The sequence below is a fragment of the Epinephelus moara genome, chromosome 8 (genome assembly GCF_006386435.1).
Source record: "Epinephelus moara isolate mb chromosome 8, YSFRI_EMoa_1.0, whole genome shotgun sequence".
Classification (NCBI taxonomy): Eukaryota; Metazoa; Chordata; class Actinopteri; order Perciformes; family Serranidae; genus Epinephelus; species Epinephelus moara.
Genome location: NC_065513.1, coordinates 7020051 through 7042125, shown reverse-complemented (window position 1 = coordinate 7042125; position 22075 = coordinate 7020051). Strand labels below are relative to the sequence as shown.

The 22075-nt window shown below is 39.2% G+C and overlaps 1 protein-coding gene across 1 annotated transcript in view; it reads left to right on the top strand.

Moving 5' to 3' along the window:
• abca2 (ATP-binding cassette, sub-family A (ABC1), member 2) overlaps positions 1–22075 on the top strand; it is a 68523-nt gene that overhangs the window by 30603 nt on the left and 15845 nt on the right. The window contains 17 exon segments of the mRNA XM_050051355.1: positions 72–284; positions 4355–4551; positions 5263–5436; positions 5852–6048; positions 8082–8202; positions 8412–8702; positions 10753–10974; positions 12870–12972; positions 13464–13789; positions 14256–14469; positions 15026–15131; positions 15218–15329; positions 16684–16744; positions 17049–17223; positions 17397–17512; positions 20151–20298; positions 20615–20738. Of these exon segments, the coding sequence (XP_049907312.1) occupies positions 72–284; positions 4355–4551; positions 5263–5436; positions 5852–6048; positions 8082–8202; positions 8412–8702; positions 10753–10974; positions 12870–12972; positions 13464–13789; positions 14256–14469; positions 15026–15131; positions 15218–15329; positions 16684–16744; positions 17049–17223; positions 17397–17512; positions 20151–20298; positions 20615–20738 (2900 nt within the window).

The window sequence follows — 22075 nt, the reverse complement described above, 5'->3', positions numbered from 1 at the left end:
TTTAACTGAAATACTGGTATATGATATACCAATGCAATACTCCACTGACTGTCTACACACAATTGTCATAGGTCCATCCTGACAGGTTTGTTCCCGCCCACCTCTGGCTCTGCCACCATATATGGTCATGACATCCGCACGGAGATGGAGCGTATTCGGCAGAACCTGGGCATGTGTCCGCAGCACAATGTCCTGTTTGACAAGCTGAGTGTGGAGGAGCATCTGTGGTTCTACTCCAGGCTCAAAGGCATGGCTGAAGAAGATATACGCAAGGAGATGGACAAGTCAGTACATGTCTACTGCATTTAATTTAGTTTAGTTTACGGGAATTCATTTCTTGCGTGTGACGATCAGATAAATATGATGAAAAAATGAAAGCTGCAAGCAGCAATTAACGGGCCTGTACCCTTTCCCGCATACCCAGTGGTCCTGGTGGGATGCTAGTCAGCGTGACAGCGCATTTCTCTAACTGTTGGACACTGCATGGATAAGTTAAATGTTATTTCCTGTGTTAAAGGTGTGACAGAAATGACTTATTGCAAATATTGTACTACTTCCGGTGTCCACTATGTGGCACTAGAGAGAGAGCACAAGACCCATATTACAAATCTATTTTCAAGACTTATGACAAGTTTCATTAGTATTTGAGCATCACAAGCCCCTTAAAAATTAGCTTTAAGTACAAAACTAATGACACTAATGCACTAATGACAAATAAAGACAGTCAACTCAAATAGCTAAGTATATAACAATAACACACTGCAACTTCACACAACCAGACAAAACCATAATATCACAATGATTTTTATACCTACCAGCTATTTTAAAAGAGGTTTTGATACATTAATATTATGACTATCCGGGCATACATGAATACAAGGGACATATTTTTTAAAATATGCAGGTGGACTCCAGCACACAAAGAACACTTAACAAATAAGTCTGGAAGGAAACAAACTAACAAACAATAACATGTCACACATATGTCCTCATACATCACTCTACAGGGTCTCATTGTCACAGAGCAAGTTAATAATTATGTAGGCTTATATTCCGTTTTGATATGAGTCCATAACCGGTGATGATACTCCCTTCCCCTGATCGCCATTTATTCTACTGAACATACATTCATTAGATGCTATTTCCACCATTGCATTAACCCATTCTTTCATTTCCGGGGCCTTTGTTGTCTTCCAGTATCTTAGAATGACTCAACAGACAGTTATTAGAACCACAATAACAGAAAACACACACTTGGATACATTTGGTATTTGCGACCGATCCTCCAGTAAACACAACTTTGGACTTAAAGGGATTTCTGAACTAAACCAACAACTTATAATTTCTAATACTTTAATCCAGAGTGGTCTGACCAAACTGCATTCCCATGTATAGTGCAGGAATGTTCCTATTTCAATTTTACATTTCCAACAGCTATTGTTATTTAACAACTTTATTCTGAGTCATAACAGTGTATGGTAATATCTATGCAGTACCTTATATTGTGTGAGCTTTCCCCTGGCACCTTTCACATATTTACCACATCCTGACACAATTTTAGACCATCTGTCACTGTCAGTTTCTTCTCAGAGGTCCCTTTGCCAAATCAGTTTCAAATTAAGAGACATATCACACAGGAGGGAGTTAGTTACTTTATAAAACTGTGAAGCCTTGTGGTTTTCCGGTGGTAATTTCAGATAGTTTATAATGATGTTTTCAGCTACATTGTAGGACTCTGACATAATGCAACCTTTTATATGTAAGTACTTACAACAATGTCCTTTTCCTACCAAATTAAATCACTCAACCAGATTTCTATATGAAAGAAATAAAAAGACAAAGAAAAGTCTGCACACTTCAGCTCCCTTTAGGTGCATTTATTCCACCAACCTGGAGTGATGTTTCGGGCCACAGGTGCCCTCGTCAGACCAGTCTGAAGAAGGGCACCTGTGACCTGTGGCCCCTTTTCTTTGTCTTTTCAGTTTTATTCATTTAGCCCAGCACCTTTTTCATTTTTTGGATGTGTGCGGCTGCTCTATTTGTATTATATGAAAGAAATAAGCCATCCTCAAATAAATCACAAATGGTGCATAAACCACGGGAATGTCACTGCTTCCAATACACAGTATTTCTTCCACTACAGATTGCAGGATTGTGCCACAGTGAGAAGTATCTTTGTAACTTATGTGTTTCTTTTAACATTTTATGGACTTTGATCCACACATCTCTTGAGTGGAGAAGGACTGGCTTTGTAATATTGCTTGTTGTTTGAGATAAAGCAGCAATAGGATTAAATGGTGAATACAGCTTGTATTCAGTGTCTATCCAGGCTGCTTTATCTTTTGCATCATCCCAATATTTTGCTATAGCCATTTCAAAAGATAAGTGATACAGTGGTGGACCAGGAAGTCCCAATTCTCCTCTCTCCCTGTGGGCATATAACTTACTCAGTTTGATCCTGGATCTTTTTCCACTCCACAGAAGTTGTTTTATTTTGTCATCAGATTGTTTAAATATAATAGATGGTATTGTAATATAGTTAAACTGGGGAGCCACTGTCATTTTTATGATGCTTATTTTTCCCCATAATTTAAGTTCTATCTTATCCCATTTTTCTAAATTAAGTTTGATATTTTGTACCAATGAGTTAAAAATAAAGCATTGCCATTCCACCTACATCCTGGAAGAGTTTAATGGCAAGGTATTTCAGACCCTTGTGAACCCACTTAAAGTTGAATTGTTCCACCATAAAAGGGAGACAAATTTTGGAAAAAGGCATTGCTTCAGATTTATTCCAGTTTATAGTGTAACCCGATAGTTTTGAAAATGATTCAGTAGTGTCTATCAGATGTGGAAGGGACCCCAGAGAGTCAAGTATCACTGCTAATACATCGTCTGCATAAAGTAAAAGCTTATTTTCTTTATCCAGGGTGTGCCCTAGTAGCAACTGCTAATATTGCTAAAAAAAATTATAAATAATGGACTTCTGACATGTCCCTCTAGAGAGTTTAAAAAAGGGTGACATTACTCCATTAATCATCACTGCCACCTTTGGTTCTTTATATAACTTTTTAACCCATGTAATGAAATTGGAATTAAAGCCAAAATTAGTTAAGGTGGAGAAAAATAAACACCACTCTGCCTTATCCAAAGGCTTTCTATTTTTTTTCTATATCTATTTTTCATGAATCCCGCTTGGCTGGGGTGAAGGATACTTGGCAACACATTCTGTAAACGCACAGCAAAGATTTTGGACAGAATTTTACTGTCAAGATTTAGCAGGCTAATGGGTCTGAAATTGGAGGGGTCAGCTGCATCTTGACCTGATTTAGGAAAAAGTGAAATTAATGCTTTATTAAAAGTAGGGGCTAAACATCCCTTCTTAAACATCCCCTGATAAACAATATTGGAGCAAAGGATATCTAAAAATGCTTTGTAATACTCTACAGAGAGTTTTGATACATCACTAACAGTGATGTGCCAAGTAGGCCTTTTCTCACCAAATGGCACTTGTAGAACAGTGTTATACTACATTATTGCTGGCCTGCAGTCTTACTACACATATTTATGATCTTAATCACCTAGTTTTTTTTAAGTTACAGACAATAAAAAAATTAACCACAAAACAGGGGGCTAAAATTCTCTTTACAAATAACCAGTAGAGACAGTAGGAATCTCTGTGTTGAGGCTCACGTGAAAGTATAAAAGTTGTTGTCCTTTCCTCTAAATGACAACTGTGTTTGACAGTTTCACATCAAGTACTGCCTCTCTAACTCCAACTGCAGCGGCCTTTATTTAGAACAGGCCTCTTTTTTCTGTTCCCCAGCAACAACACTGGATAATAGTTAATAATTTCAACACTTCCTTGACAGGAAGTGATAAATAAACACAAATACTGATTTTAATCATTAATTGTGTCTGGCTGCTTCCACTTGCCACTTTTCAGTTGTGGTTAAGCTACAGTAAATGAAGCACAACACTTCCTGAACAGATGTTTCTCACTCACAGTCTTCTAGCAACTCAGTTGGTATAATCCTTCCTTTTCCTGGTCAGCTCTTACTGTCAAATGTCTACAGCGTGTTTCACTAACCAGAACTAAACAGCAACTGAAAAAAACAGTAGATTAATCATTATTTAGATTCATTAGTAAATGATTTCTGTCAAACACAAAAAACTGGGAGCAGCACACTGGTGAGTATGAAATGGCTGATGTTGTACTAATGGGATTAGTGTCATGGAAATAGCCATACAGTAGATACTGTATAACTATAGATATAGACACTAATAAAGATAGTTGAATCACCTCTTCCTCTTCAATGTGTGTGTGTGTGTGTGTGTGTGTGTGTGTGTCCAGGATGATTGTTGACCTAGAGTTATCCAACAAGCGTCACAGTTTGGTTCAGACTCTGTCTGGCGGAATGAAGAGGAAGCTGTCTGTGGCCATTGCCTTCGTTGGCGGCTCCAGGGCTGTCATCCTGGATGAACCCACAGCAGGGGTGGACCCCTATGCTCGCAGGGCCATCTGGGACCTAATCCTCAAGTACAAACAGGGTGAGTGGAGACTCAGTACCAGAGGACATCCTTGCATTATGCTCCAGCAACTTTTTTCAAAAGGTTCTCATTGCAGTCCAGAGTAGTTTGGAAGAAAAGAAAGTCATGGCACTCGAATCTTAAATGTCTTTTCCTGTTACTGTGTGTGCCTCAACAAATCTGTTTCCTACGTAAGCCCTGAAAGGCAACGTGATTTTTTTTCCCCAGGCAATGTTGGCCAAAATCTAAGTTTATCTCCTACGTACAATATATTATCTCCTAAGAGACTGACTGCCCAAAAAAAGAAAAAAAATCTCCTTCCTCTCAGGATTACTTCAGTTTTCACCTCAGGTAGCCACTTTATTAAAGCATATCCCTCAGTAAGACGGGCTCTTTTGCACATCAAAGAATCCCTTGGCCTACTTTGCTTCATTGCAGAGGATGAGGCTGCCTGAGGTCAGACTGCATACTCAACAAAAAAACTGACAAACTATGTTTAAGACGGACGTGTTATGGATACAGTTTTAACTATAGTAACTGTAGTTCAAAGTCTGTTTTAAATTCATGATTAAAGAGAAAAGAGAAACCAAAATTCTGGAAAATACAATGATCTGCCTTTATATTAATTTTTCACATTATTGTTGTGGATCCTGTCCTTTTTGATTTCTTATACTTGTAATGCAAACCAGCTGCTAGATGTATGTTTAAGTGTGTGTTCTACCTTTTCCCCAGGCCGTACAATTCTGCTATCCACCCACCATATGGATGAAGCAGACCTTCTGGGAGACCGCATTGCCATCATCTCACATGGGAAACTCAAGTGCTGTGGTTCGCCACTCTTCCTGAAGAGCACCTATGGAGACGGATACAAACTGACACTGGTCAAAAAGCAGAGTGAAGGCAGAGGTACGTGAGGCTCTGTATGACTTCTAAATTGCTCTTCTTTTCAGTTCTCCCACCTGTTAGATGTCGCACTGGAAATCATCGACAGGTTTACGGTCAAATTGATAATAGAAAATATAAAGGACAGGATGCTTGAACCTTTCCTACCATAGGTGTTTTTTTTGACAGGTTTTACTCCTGTTATTTACAGGCTTTTGGCAGAGTCCCTACACATTTTCACTAGGAATGACAAGAGATTTGACAATGAGAAGACTGTGTATTTTGCATTGTAATTGTTTTTGAGGAAAAAAATGGCACATTAACATGCCGCTAAAAAAGTATGAATAATTATCCTTATCTGCTTCCCTGTAACTATCCTGTCCTCCCCTGCTCCATTCTTCCATCCATCATGTTTTGTGCTTTCCCTTTCGTCCTTCAGGCCAGGGTAGCCAGCTGCAGCCTCCTTCGTCTCTGTCTCCATCCTCCTCTCTGTCACCTTGCTCAGAAGCTCGGGTCACCCAGTTTATTCGGCAGTTTGTGGCATCCTGCCTGCTGGTGTCCGACTCCAACACTGAGCTGTCCTACGTCCTACCCTCCGAGGCTGTCAAGAAGGGCTGCTTCGAGAGACTGTTCCAGGTACCAGACACTTGAAAACCTCCTCGAGGTGTACAGCTCTACCTCCCCAGCAATAGACACAAATGTTTATAAGCGCCGGCCCCACAAGACCCAGTCCCCTAAATGTGGTGGCCAGTACATTTTTGATGGTCCAAATGTAAACTAATGTAAAAACAGTAGCCCACAGAAAAGGCAATTTAACACAACTTAACACAGCCTTACTTAACTGTGAAGCTTCAATAAATGAAAAGACATGAACAGAATGAAATTATCTTTGTATACATACGGTTTATTCTTTCTTAGTTCACAGTCTATTATTTATTTACTTTGTTATTATCATCTGCAGTTGGTAGTGGCATAAAAAAATACCATTAAAATGTTGAGAAAATAAATTATTATATTTATTTTGCACTCCCTATACAAAAAAGTTTCGTGAAAAGATACAGGTATGGTTTTGAAATAATAATAATAAAATCTGAGTTAACTGCAGTTTCTTATTGTACATATTGTGTTTAGTGCATTTAGCGTTACCTCCAAACTGTACTCAGCTGAAGTATTTTATTACATTTATTTACTGTAAATTTATTGTATTGTCACATTAAACTGCAGTTCACTGTCATACGCTTCATGATCCTCTGACCAGAAACTGTCTGTCCTGCTGTGTTTAGCTTGGTTAGCTGTTCGCTCAGTCAGCTGAACACACCATGGAACTCTGCTGCCCAGAGGCTGATAACAACTAACAGCTAATTCGCTCTCAGTGGTAACAACATGAAGATGTGTTCTGCTGTACTTGCTAGATTCAGTTTGTCATTTGCTAAGCAATATTGATACATACATACAAAAATCTCTTTTGTCCTGGAGGCATCCAGGAGAAGATTTCTGGGAGTCCCAAACACATTTTCTTGTTGTGGAACTGTAGCATTGTGTTGGTGAAGCATGGCAGTATGGGGATATTTTAAGCCTCTGCACTGACGATAGCTATGGTCAAGAATGCCTAGAGGGAGTTTCTACAAATTGGCAAAAAAGTCCACTTGGACTTATTGATGAACTGATTACATTTTAGTGGTCATAGGTGAAAGGTTAAGGACACTGTGACCCTTTCTGTCTAATTTTTGTGAATGCTTTATCTCAAGAACACCTTTAGGATATTTTTTTTTCCATATTTGGCACAAATGTCCACTTGAACTCAACAAAGAACTGATAAGATTTTAGTGGTGAAAGGTTTAAGGTCAAGGTCACCATGACCTTGCATCCATCCCATTCGCATGAACGGGATATCTCAAGAACACTTTGAGGGAATTTTCTTAGATTCTCAGCACAAACGTCCACCTGGACTCAAGAATGAACTGATTAGAACGTGGTGGTCAAGATCGCCATGTCCTCAGAAAACATATTTTTGGCCAAACTCTGGAATTTTTACACTAATGACGAAATTTCACACAAATGTCTACTAAGATAAAATGATTAAGGGATGACACTTTGGATCCAAAAGGTTAAAGGTCAACTACAATATGACATCATAATGTTCTGCAAAAACAATTTTCTGGCCATTACTCAATGTCATATCACAGGAAAAGAGGGGGAGACATGTGGTCAGATACTGAATTGGTGACACTAATCTTGAATCCATGCTGATTGTATAGATCCTCTGTGCTGCTGGGTGAAGGTGTGTGTGAGGCATCCATGTTTTCACGAATATGGATATAAACTGTAACTGCAGCTTGACGGGTTTGCAGAGGCATACAACCACAAGGCAGCAATTCTAGTTATTTATTAAACCTTTATTTAGACAGATAATCTCATCAAGACACACAATCTCAGGACTAAACAGAATAACTTTTTGTGGCTATGGTAAATGAACCCTGCCCACACTGAATTTATTATTAATTGTACAGTACAAAGAATTAATAAGAGGACCTTGTGCACAGGTAACATTTAATCATGATAGAAAGTACAGGCCATATAGCCGGGCCCTATAGTGTTAATGGGATCTTGACGTATTCTTTAACACAGTGTACAGTAATTTGACATTCTCTTGTTGTGTGTGTCTCCAGGCTTTAGAGCAGAGTTTGGACAGCCTGTCTCTGACCAGCTTCGGGGTGATGGACACCACCCTAGAGGAGGTTTTCCTCAAAGTGTCTGAGGAGGACCAGTCTCTGGAGAACAGTGATGCTGGTGAGACCATAGTCCCCGCCTGTATGTCCAAAAAGCTCAAAACCTCCATAAAGTTTTTAGCTTTCATAAATTAGCCATGACATTCTTAACAAAATCCTGCAAAATGTGCACTGTCTGAATTAAAACTCTGACTTTGGATATTATGAGTTCATTCTTTGGCTCCAGGCTGAGTTGATAATGTCTTTCTCTCTCTCTCCATCCCTCGGCAGACATGAAGGGTTCCCCGGGGGGCAGCTCAGTGGGGAAATCCTCAGTGGGTTCAGGAGGCCTGTGGGGGCCACAGGGTGAGACTGGACCTTCAGTGGAGAGTGAGAAGCCAGAGGTGGAGCTGAGTAATCTGGTGATGTGCTCCAGGCTGAGCCAGAGCCAGTCCTCCCTGAAATCCTCCTCGTCCATCGGCTCAGTGAGGGGGGATGAAGGGGGACTCTATGCAGACTTCTATGGAGATTACTGTCCGCTCTTTGACAACGGCCAAGAGTCTGACTCCGCCAGCCTGCGGGGTAAGGCAACAAGATGGCAGATGTGCTGAGTCAGACACTGACTTTCCATCCTAATTACTGAGCTAACACCAGAGCAGCAATGGAGCTAGTAGCCAAGGGTGCCAGCGATCTAATCAATACAGTACAGTATAATACATACATAGGAATATAATAGATATGTAAAAACTGGTTAGATAGACAGTTGTCCCACAAAATTCACACATGCAACATGAGCTTGAACATAAGCAAAAAACTCAAATTAGATTCTTATACCAGAACAGAACTGTTTTTTGTTAAATAACACAAAAAGCATCAAATATATCAGTATAACTCCACTGTAAGTTCATGCTGCTGCCACTACCCTCCCACAGACCATTCTATTCATTTCTTAAGACAGTTCTATAAAAGTTAAATGAACAGATCAGTGATCATCACTCAAGACATGCAGTCTCATTCTCATTCTCAAGTTTCTGAGGTATTTAACATCCTTAGTCAAAGTGTAAAAAAAAACATAATTATATAACAAATTTATATGTAATTTCAGTTAGGGCCACTTTAGTCAAAAAAAAAGTTTATTTTCATTTGCAGTATTATATTTGGCGGAATGGCTCTATTCTCGGGCCTACTCTACTTTCCCCAGGCCTACGCAGAAAGCCTAAAGCAGATAGAGCACACCTCTCTGCCCTTCTACGTGCATACTGAGGCAGAGAGAGCAAACCTCCCTGCCGTTCCATGTGCCTACATGGAAAGCCTAAGGAAGGGTGGGCAGCAGCGAAGACCCCCACTGAACAGAAAAATGCAAGCATCAGTGACAAACAGAAATTACATTGATAAGTGAGACACACCATGAAGGAGGAGCTTGGATGGAGGTGGGTTGCAAAGCGGCTTGCAGAGGAAGCAGCAACATTAGGCAGGCCAAAACATTTTAAATAGGGCACCCTGGATGATATTTGCCAATTGGTTGCATGGAAAGGAATCATGTGATCTGTCAGCTGACTCCCTTTCATCAGTTGATTTGGCTGCTTGAGATCAGCTGATGTAGCTGGGATGTGAGCTGAGCTGGACATTGTGTCCTGTCTGAACATTTGCCGCAATTTCCCGCAAAAAAACACATAAAAATGCTGCAATGTTTTTGCGCAGTTTTTGACAAAATTGGCCGCAAATTCAAGTTTTTTTTTGCCACGAGATCCTGGAGGGACTGAGTGGTGTTACTGCTATCTATTGAGCATCTGCACAGATCGATGAGATATAAATGACTGATCTGTGCAGCTGCAGTTAACGTTAAGCATTTTGAGTCATCCATTAGACGATTTAACGTTACAGGCAGAATGCCGACCAGGCATAAAAGTGATGTTTGGAAGTATTTCGACAAAATTAACTATATGAATGCACAGTGTAAGCTTTGTAACGTTAAACTAAACTTACATCATAGCTAATCTCTACAGTCAGAAAAGGAAGGCCAACTCTAACCTCTACCTGCATTTTCACTTGGGCGTTAATTTCTAACACTGTTTTTACTTCAGATTTTTTTCTTTTTGAAATTACTTGAGTACTCAATAATAATTATATAAAAGTACTCGAATATGGGAATTACTTAAAATGCCCAGCCCTACCCTGAACTGGGCGAAACTGGTTTACAATACCATGTACTTTACTACTAGAATGAACCTCAAAACAAACTGAAGATAAATTAAGTTGTATATCTGAGGAGCTTAAAAGTTGTCATTTGTAACTTTTGTGAATATTTTCATTAATGTGTCTGTGTGTATGATGACTGCTTTCCGTGACTGACTTGTCTTGTTATGATGTTGTATGTGTTATTTGTCCTCAGGTCACTGTTGTAGCAAAGATCATGTTCAGACTTTCTTAATAATTTTCTTAATTAAATAAAATAAATGACTCCAGTGATGAGCAAAATACAGTATGCATTGCACTGCAAAATGTGTTTTGTCAGGCCTGCAGAATTATCCAGATAGGCAGACATACAGTGCAACTGCAGTTCATTTTAACACATTTCAGTTTTCAGTTTTTCAATTTTGTTAAATTCATCAGCTGTCTCCTTCACCCTCAGGGGATGCAGAGAACCCCTCGTCCCCAGAGCCAGAGGTCCTAGAGGGGCAGGGCAGCTTTAAATTGGAGGGCTGGTGGTTAAAGCTCAGTCAATTTCATGGCCTCATCGTTAAGAGGTTTCACTGTGCCAAGAGGAACACCAAGGGCCTCTTCTCTCAGATCCTCCTGCCTGCATTCTTCGTCTGTGTGGCCATGACTGTGGCCTTATCTGTGCCTGAGATTGGTGAGATGTTATTTATATGGTGTATATTGTATAAATATCATTTGGGTTCTACAAATGTACTTATCCTTGTTCATGGACACTTTGTGCCATCTAGTGGCAGTAAGATCACAATACACTAATCCATATAAAAACAAGATGGCAGCCATCTCTGCCAAGTCAGTCTGCAGCCAACCCTGACACAAAAGTGGCAAAGTTTCAATGGTTTAAACTTGTGTAGTTATGATTCATAATGTTTGTAGTTTGATATGCCATACAAACTTTACCAATTTTAGCAGGAGCAACAAGCTAAGACTGTTTAAGAACTAGTCTAGTGAACTCAAATGCAGACAGAGACACACTGGAGCAGGATCAAGGAGGTAATTTATTTATAGATAAATGAGCGGAGAAGTATTGGGTGGCTAAAGTCTGAGTCAGGGAAGGGGAGCAGGGGTTGGGCTGAGGGAGCTGGCAGAGGGGTTCCGGAGAGCAGAGGTGATCCCAGGTGGTTTCCAAGTGAGCAGGGGGTCCAGTGCAGGGGAGAGCTGATGTGATTCTTGAGCAGAAGTGGAGCAGGAGGCAGAAGTCAAACCAGGAGAATGCTGAGGGCACAGGGATACAGGTATTAGCAAGCATATTAACAGGCAAGAATTAACAAAGAGGCTTGACTGTGAAGCTGAGTCAACAACCTAGTGGCGTGCTGAAGATGGAGCCCAGTATTTGTAGCAGAGTAGATTGTAGATGGTTAGCAACTGCTGTCTGACTCCTGCACACCAGATTCCACTACTATAATCAGAGGGAAAGAGAGAGAGAGGGAAGGGGAAAGCTCCTGGCGAGGAGAGAGAGGAGGCTGCAGCAGAGGCTGTGACAAAGACGCTGTTAATTATAGAGTAGTTGTTTGAAGACATTGGGACTTTATTATCATCTCGTTTAAGGACATTGGGACTTTATTGTCATGTCGTTTGAGGACAATGGGACTTTATTATTGTTGAGAGTGTTTCAATTTTTTATATACATCAGGTCCTACTAATCCCAAATAGCTAGGAGAAATTAAAAAGGCATACCAAACAAAAGTTATGGTCTCAGGGGGTTAAAAAATAGTCCAGGGAGGAATGGCTGCAGCCTAAAACAAGAAATTATAAGACACTTTGCTACACTAGAATTGTGACAAACTAGATTTAGAACATGTTTCAACAAGTTAATTTGCTGTTGTCACTTTTTTTCAACAGCAGGATTTTAAGGACTCATTTAAGCACTAAAACTAGTCTGTAAGCTGATTTTGTGCATTGAATCATATTTTACAAACATAGAGGTAGAAAGTAGTAGAAAATGAAATACCTCAATATTGTTGTTATGTACAAAACAAAACTTGAGTAAATGTAAGCTAAGTAAAAATGTAAAAAAAACAACAAAAAAAAAAAACTATTCTGCACAAGCAGAAGCAAATACAAAACAATTTTTGATAATGCTAACACTGAACCAAACATGTAAATTTGAATCCAAAACTGAGCTTAAAAACACTAAAACAATGCTAATGTTTGGTGGGTTTATAACTTTGAGTGCTGTCTTTCACATTACACATTCATTATATTTGATTCATTGTTAATATAAGTGAATTGATTAGTGCAGCTTTTATAAATCAAAGCATTTAAGAAATAATTGGGAACGTTTTAAAAAACATGAAAGCATTTCATAAAATGCAAACTGTTAAGCCTCTCTGATGCACAGGGCTTTTGCTTAATATTCACATAACTGTTTATTTCTCACAGTTCGTACTGTTAGCCATAAAGACATGTTAGGTGATTGCTAGTGTATGTCAGTGTCAATCTCAAATAAATGTTGATGCTTTGCGCTACTTTTGAAATAAGTTAAAGAGGCCCATACAGGTGGATGAACACTCTGCTTGTCTTGTTTTACAGGAGATTTACCACCCCTGATATTATCTCCATCTCAGTATCATAACTATACCCAACCGAGAGGAAACTTCATCCCCTATGCCAACGAAGACAGACCCCAGTACAGGTAATATGGCATTTATTGTATTCATAGTGATCGTGCCATACAAACTGAGAGGTCATTGTTCAGCTCACAGATGAGGAGAGAAGAAGGACTCAAACAGTTGGTTGGAGTTATTGGAGAAAAGTCACTGCAACATGTCAACAAATGCTGCTTTAAGTACCTCCTAATTTAACAGCTTTTAAATTAAGGATGATAGAAGATATAGCTGTCAGCATGGTCAGCTAAATGATAACGTCAGCATGCTAACATGCTCACACTGACAATAATAATAACCAGTATAACCTTTACCGTCTTAGTTTAACATGTTATATATGAGTAATAATAGTGTCATTAACAATGTGTTCAAGCCCCGATGTGTCAAACCCATTATAAAAAACAAACAAACGAAAAAACAAGGAGTTAAATAGACAAACTAAATTTTGGAATAGATCTCTTTGTGAATGTCGATAACCAGAGCAGAATATAATCATAGCATCTTTGGTCTCCCCTCTCAGGAGTAAGCTGTCACCAGACGCCAGCCCAAGGAAGATCATCGACACCCTTCGTCTACCCTCGGGCGTGGGTGCTACCTGCGTCCTTAAAACCCCCTTCAACAGCACCCTGGACCAACTAGCCCAGACCCTGAACCCCAGCGCCAACAACTCTAAGACCCTGGCTGCCCGCTACTTTGACTCTATGTGTCTGGACTCCTTCACCCAGGGGGTCCCACTCTCCAACTTTGTACCCCCACCTCCTTCACCGGCACCTTCAGATGACCCAGATCCTCGCTTTGAGGATGGACTGTGGAACTTCACAGTCGCTCCTCCAACTACAGTGCATGGTGAGTCCATGTCATAAGGCTGCTGATGACAACCTTCATATGTGCAGCCCGCTTAATTAAGTGCAGCTTGTAATATTTCTTACACTGAAATATATCATCCTGACTAGTTCTGGAAATTGGTTAACACATTTTATGGAATTGATAACAAATATACAAATAATAAACACAAGAAAAAACAATAATATGACACTAAGACCTTGACTTCCAACTCCACCACTCTGGACAACATGGTCACTAATAAGTAGTTACAAAATGACAAGAAAAAATATATATTTATTTTATTTTATTTTATTTTATTCTAATTTTCTTCATTTTTCAGACCCACAGGTTGCCCCCTGACTGGGACACTTAATGAAACTGAGATGTCATTAATGTTATTAAATCTACAAGTGCTTTCATAATATGATAAGTTAAAATGTGGAAAAAGCTCGGTAGGGTGAAAGACACCTCTTCTATGTTTGCTCAGAGCCCGTGACGTCTCCTCCCACCCTCCCTCTGTCCATCCATGAGCCAGTGCGTTGTACCTGCTCCATGCAGGGGACAGGCTTCTCCTGCCCCAGTGGGGTGGGAGGACGTCCCCCTCTCATGAAGGTGGTGACAGGTGACATCCTGGTGGACATCACAGGCCGGAACGTCTCTGAGTATCTGCTCTTCACGTCAGACAGACTGCGCCTGCACAGGTAGGACTGCTGTGGGAGCATTTCAGATTTTTTCAAATATCGGTGCAAAGACAGTAACTAAGCTTTGGAATCATTTTTCAGTACCAAAATGACACTTTGTCATCTCTCTACCTTGAAAAACATTGACATGTTTTTACAGTACTTTACAGTTGCTCTGGCTCAGTTTTCACAACAGATTTTCAGTGTACAAATCTAATAATACAAAAAGTATTTTTTTCTCTCAATATCTTAAAAAGCACTGTTTCATTTTAAAAGTAAAGGTCATTGAAATAGAAATTCAAAAAACTCAACAGCATCTGCAGTGATCATTTCCTTAAGATTGTACAAGTAGCAAAGAGAAAAAAACATGCCACTTACAAGCATATTTTCCCCCAAAATGTTCCTATTCCTTTGACTCTTATTTGATCGCTCTGCACTGTAACTTAATTTTGCCTTAATAACATAGTTACGTAGTTGATATGCAAAACTGTGTTACCTGAGCAAAACATTAAAATCTTTATCCTTGTGACTATTTAGTTTTGTTTTTTATTTTGTATTCTGACTTCATTCTCAATAGATACGGTGGTTTAACGGTGGGAAACATCCAGAAATCAATCCCAGCATCCTTTGGGAGAAAGATACCTCCAATGGTTCGCAAGATAGCAGTTCGCAGATCAGCTCAGGTAAGAAGGGCACTGTGAACTAGACAAGAAGTTCACAAATATAAAGGGTATAAACAACCACTGATAGGGTGACTGGTTATGTCCAGGTTCTGTACAACAACAAAGGTTACCACAGCATGCCAACATATCTGAACGTCCTCAACAACGCCATCCTGCGTGCCAACCTGCCTGCATCCAAGGGCAACCCTGCTGCCTATGGTAATTACATAAGATTTCATTTTAATTTAAAGACATGAATGTGTCTCCCCAGTAAAATGCCAAATAATTGACAGTGTTGTTAAAGGGGACCTATTAAGCCTTTCCTCATTTTCTGTCATTTCAGTGTCAGTTGCTAACAATAAAAATTGCTTTAATTTCAAATAATGAGGTAAACATATGTAAAAGTAATGCCTGTGATTAAAAACATTGTTTCCAACATTTTTTTTTTTCCTTTACTTATGAGACAAGATAATGTGAAATAGTTGTGGATTTCTTAATTCGGTCATCTGCCCCAGGAATGCTACTGCAAATGTTTACATTATGAAGCCTACACTGCTACATGTAGCTACATGCTAAAGTCTGGGGAAAGTAATTTGGTTGTTGATGTTGTTAATTTCTCCTCGATTTCAGATCATAAACCTGCTGGAGCATTTCTGGTTGTGAAGGTTTTTGTTTAGCAGCTTTTATTGGTGTTTCTTTGTAGTTGAAAGTGCCACTATACTCTGTTACAGTCACTTTCCAGCTGCAAGTACACTGCTACATATAGCTACATGCTAAAGTTCGGGAAATATTTAATCTTGGTTGCTGATGTTGTTAATTTCTTCCCGATTTTGGATACTGTTTTAGCTGGAACATGTCTAGTTGTGTTGTATTGTGGCTTTGATGGTGATTTTTACAGTAGAAAGTGCCGCTATACACAGTCACCCTCCAGCTGCAAGTACACTGCTGCATGTAGATGGATGTTAATGTCAGGGAAGTGTAATCTATGTTACCGATGTTGTTCATTTCTCCCTGATTTTGGATCGTATTCTTGCTAGAACATTTCCGATTATGAAGATTTTTGTTAATCAGCTTTTATTAGTGATTTTTTTTAAGTTGAAAGTGCCACTATATTACGTTACAGTCATTTCCTGGCTGCAAGCACACGGCTACATGTAGCTACAAGCTAATGTCAGGGGAACATGTAATCTTGGTTGCCAATACAGTCATTCCCTAGCTGCAATGATGGTGCAGAGACACTGAGAGCACAGATATGGAAGACCCTGAAACACTGACCAATCAGAGCAGACTGGGCTTTTTCAGGAAGGGGGCTTAAAGAGACAGGCACTAAACAGAGCATCTCAGACAGAGGGTGAATGCAGGTGACCTAGCAAAGACACTGTGAGGAAAACAAAGTGTTTTCTGACCATAAAAGCGTAAACATATTTAGAGACTTTAAATACAAGTATGAATCTGAAAAGAGCATAATAGATCCCCTTTTAACAGAGTTGTGTAATTTCAGGACAGCTACTGGTTGTGATAATTATCATCTACATGAATTTGGTTGTTGTGTTTATATGTATGTGTTTTGCAGGCTTCACACTGACAAATCACCCAATGAATCGAACCAGTGCCAGCCTCTCACTAGACTACTTGTAAGTTGCTCAGAAGCACTGATGCTTAGTGGGGCTTGCTGTGTAGTTTTGGTCATCATCATTATCAGTACAACTAGTAAATAGCTGAAATCTGGAAACACAGTGACACCAATAAAAAACTTATGAGTGTTTGTGGTGATTAGACCATTTCCATGGTTGTTTAATGATACAGATCATAAAGTCATTTTGGACAAATACAGGAATTATCATGGACATTTATTATTGGACTGTTTACATCTCCTCTCCTCTCCTCTCCTCTCCTCTCCTCTCCTCTCCTCTCCTCTCCTCTCCTCTGTATCTCCAGGCTCCAGGGGACAGATGTGGTGATCGCCATCTTCATTATTGTAGCCATGTCCTTTGTGCCAGCCAGCTTTGTGGTTTTCCTGGTTGCAGAGAAATCCACAAAGGCCAAACACCTGCAGTTTGTCAGCGGATGTGACCCTGTCATCTACTGGCTGGCTAACTACATATGGGACATGGTGAGGAGAATACAGTGTGTGTGTGTGTGTGTGTGTGTGTGTGTGTGTGTGTGTGTGTGAGAGAGAGAGAGAAATGCTGTCAGTAGAGGGCTGTGGAAGTGTTGGTGAAATACAGCCGTGTTTGTCCAGGTCTGAACGTGTTTTCTCCTTTCATCATCATCATCTCTCCTCAGCTGAACTACCTGGTACCTGCCACATGCTGTGTTATTATACTGTTTGTGTTCGACCTGCCGGCCTACACTTCCCCAACTAACTTCCCAGCTGTCCTCTCCCTCTTTCTTCTCTACGGGTGAGACATCTGACTACACACACACACACACACACACACACACACACACACACACACACACACAATTTTACTTATCAGGCAATATACTGATACTGATGCTCTGATGCGGAACAGCCTGGTTGAATTGAATGTAATGTCATAGCCATTCTCTATGGGTTAAGGTCTGATCAGAGTGTGGTTTAGTGCTCTCACAGCTTCTATTAAAGGGTCAGTTCACCGAAATTAATATAAGCTGAGTGGAATTAGTTTGTGGTGCTTAGCAGTAAAAAATGCCATGTAAAACAACAGTTTGTGTCTCAGAAGAAAGTGTGGCTGTCACTCTCAATAATCAACAGAAGTCACTGTGAACAGCATCAACAAACTACTTTCTTTATATCTTTATCATTATTCATATGTTCATCATACAAAAGGGAACAAACAACAACAGTAAAGGTTTAGATAGCATATCTACCCTTGGATTCATCTGTAGTAACAGAGATGGTGTTTCTGTAAAGACTTAACTGCTATTGACTTTTCTGAAATGTCATTTTTCAAGGCTGTGAGCAGCACAAACAAAATTCTGTTCTCCTGCAGTGTACTGGGGTGTAGGAAGAAATATCTGAGACAGATCTCTCCAGACCTGGAAAAATTAAACCAAAACTGTCCGACTGGAGAGATACAGTGGCATGCAAATGTTTGGGCACCCCTGGTCAAACTTTTGTTTAATGTGAGTAGTAAAGTAAGTAGGAGATGGACTGATTTCCCAAAGGCATGAAGTTAAAGATGAGACATTTCTTTAATATTTTAAGCAAGATTACTTTTTAATTTCAATCTTGTATAGTTTGAAAATAGTAGTAGTAGTGCTTCCTTTGGCAAGTAACCAGCCAAGAGTCTTTCAATTCTGGTTTGGAGGATTTTCACCCATTTTTCCTGCAAAAGGCTTCTAGCTCTGTGAGATTCTTAGGCTGTCTTGCATGCATATCAACAGATTTTAAATGATGTTTAGGTTTCCTTCAGCTTGCGCCTCTTGAGGCAGTCCATTGTGGATTTCAAGGTGTGTTACGGATCATTGTCCTGTTGTAGAAGCCATCCTCTCTTCATCTTCAGCTTTTTTTTTCTTTTTACAGATGGTGTGATGTTTGCTTCCAGAATTTGCTGGAATTTAATTGAATCCATTCTTCCCTCTACCTGTGAGGGAACAGTAGAACACCACTCCAGAGTCTCCTAGATCTTCCTGCAGGTCTTTTGCAGTTAAACAGGGGTTTTGATTTGCCTTTCTTATCCTAAGAACAGCTTTCTCAGAAGGTTTTCTTGGTCTTCCAGACCTCACTTCCTTTTTTTCATTCCAAAATTGTACAAAACAAAAATAATACACTTGTCTTGCTTAAAATGTTGTAAAGCATGCTTCATGTTTAACTTCATGCCCTTTGGAGATCAGTTAATCTTCTACTTAAATAACTATTCACAGTAAAAGACATTTTGACCAGGGGTGCCCAAACTTTTGCATGCCACTGTATGCAGTGCTAAATTTGCAAGAACAAAGAAAGGAAAAGGAAAACAACAACAAAGACAAGTAATTGTAACTTTGTGCCCCCTAGTTCATCATGTGCTCATACATGGGAGGACTATGAGAGAAGCTGGACAGCCAGTACAACATAACCTAAGCTGTTACATGTCTGCATCCATTATCTGCACTTTCAGAAGGGAAACAGGTCATTTGCCTTGTTGTTACTGTGATACATGTAATGTAGACTGAATCTCCACTCTTAGTGTAGTTTTTAACACAGTGATGGATGATCGAAGGTCAGTAGCTAAGAGGGTCCATATATTGGAGGTAGGCAGAGACTTCTCACAGCTGAGCAGGAGATTGCCTCGTGAATAACAGGATGTCTTATAATAAACTGACACCACCTGCGGTGATGTGTCTGTGGATTATATCCAGGGTTAGAAAAAGCACATAAAGGCATTTTTTCCATGCTGCCTGACCCAGACCTGAGACCAGCTGATGAGAACACTGATGCTAAGTAATCTGTAGGCTACATTTGGTGCATTTGGAAATAAAGCCTCTTGAAATTGGGTATTTTGCTGTGCATGAATTCATACAGTAGTATGCAAGAGCTACATAGTATATTATAGTACTGTTTTAAATTTCTCTCACAGGGTTATCTGGTTAGTCATTGTTGTGATTCCACCAACTTTCAAATTATTTCTCTGAAAACACATTCTAAACATTTCGGTCGCAGTGTTTTGAAATGATACCCTCAGTGTGTAACGAACAGTCATGTAATCTGTGTTTGTTATAGCTTGTGTGTGTTGTCTGAGGGCAAAGTTTGATTTGGACCCAGATATTAGATGTTTGTATTGCTGGGTGTGAGTTTTTAAAATTGTGTGTGAAGATTTGAGAAAATGGTGGATTGTCAAAATGTGTCTGAGCAATTGAGGAAAAACTGCAATACAGTCCCTATTACCCATGTGAAATTCAAAATTACTTGTGTAGAATGCATTTTCACAGAACTCCAACTACTTAAATGTTACGATTTCATGTTTTTGGTGTGACCTGAGAAACGTTAGCAAGTCCTCTCCAGTTTCTGTCTTTCTCTCATGTCCTGAAACTGTGGGCATCATTGATTTTGCTCAGGATGAGTACTCTTTCTTCCAGGTGGTCCATCACTCCCATCATGTACCCAGCATCCTTCTGGTTCGAGGTGCCCAGTACAGCCTATGTTTTCCTCATAGTCATCAACCTCTTCATAGGCATCACTGCAACTGTTGCCACATTCCTACTGCAGCTCTTTGAACATGATAAGGTCAGTTTGACTCTTGTTATTGTAACCTCAGATACTGCAGCCTGCCAAACATACTGTGAGGATGTTACCCCTAATGTCAGATGTCAACAATTTATTCTCACACTACAGCTAGAACAAAGGTTACATATTGGATGTTACAGTCAGACTTATCATCTCTGCCACATACTTAAAAAACAATATACATCTAAAAATAAATCATACTAAATGGGTATTGCGCTTTGTGAAATAAACCTGGTTGCTTTTGTACGGAAGCAGTGTCAGATGTAGTCTTTGGATGTTTTTGTATTTGTTCCTTTTCTCTTTTCATCTCCTCCAGGATCTGAAAAAAGTCAACAGTTACCTGAAGTCCTGTTTCCTCATCTTCCCCAACTACAACCTGGGCCATGGCCTTATGGAGATGGCCTACAATGAGTACATCAATGAATACTACGCTAAAATAGGTACACTTAGCACACAAAATGCATGAGGAGACAGTCCCACATGCAAAATAGAACAGAATGTTACAGCATCATTCCCAGTAATGTTGCTAGTCTCAATCTAATTTCTCAATTTCTGGAGTTTCTCCTACTACTCTCGATTGACATATAAAAGTGTAGATAATTCTACAATTAAAATATGTGCTTCTAAATAAGTGAAAAGAAAGAACTGAAGGTATACATGTCTGTGATACACAGTACATGAAAAGAAAACATTTCTGTGCTATTAACTTACTGGATGATTTTAGAATTTTGTCACTTTAAGACAAAACAAAAACGAGCTTGTGTGTTATTTTAATTTCATCTTTTGTTGCCTTTAATGTTTAAAGATTATGGATGTAAATATTAGGAGTGGGGGAAAAATCAATACAGCGTAGCATTGCAATATTTTTTGTGGCAATACCTTACACAGTGCCAAGAATCAATTTTTTTATCATATAAATTTAATACTATTAAAAAATACAAATTATACTTTAGGGAGCCTACTAGAATAATATAATTAATTGCTTTTTCAGTCCACTAGATACATTTTGCTGCTACAAAAAATGGCTGAAGTGGAACAAATTAAAAACTTGATCTTATTAGATAAAACAGATATGGATGAAATTTTACTTCGAGGACAGAATTTACAAATGAAAAAAGATAATAAATCGCAATATATTTTATTGCAATACTCAGCATATTGCCACATATCTAAAATCACAATAATATTGTGTTGTGACCTAAGTATGGTGATAATATTGTATCGTGGATCCTCTAGTGATTTCCACCCCTAGTTAATATGGTATCACTCCCAACTCCACTTGTTTTTACTGAAGACTTAAATCTGTGTCAGATATCTGTTTATAGACATTAAACGAGCTCTTTTTCGGGACTATTTTCACTGGCAGAATAACCTAAATTTGACACTCAAGTTTGTATTTCCAGGGTTGTTGAACATCAGTGGAACTTTATGGCACAGAGGAATAAGATCATTTCAATCAGGAGAGACTCATTTTTTAGTGAAAAGAATATTTATTTCTTGTGCACCTAAGAATGAAAAATGTAAAAAGTCTTTGGTGATTAGACCCCATCGAGATGTATATATACAGTGGTGTGAAAAAGTGTTTGCCCCCTTCCTGATTTCTTACTTTTTTGCATGTTTTCCACACTTAAATGTTTCAGATCATCAGACAAATTTAAACATTAGTCAAAGATAACACAAGTAAACACAAAATGCAGTTTTTAAATGAAGGGTTTTATTAATGAGGAAGAAAAAAATCCAAAGCTACATGGCCCTGTGTGAAAAAGTGTTTGCCCCC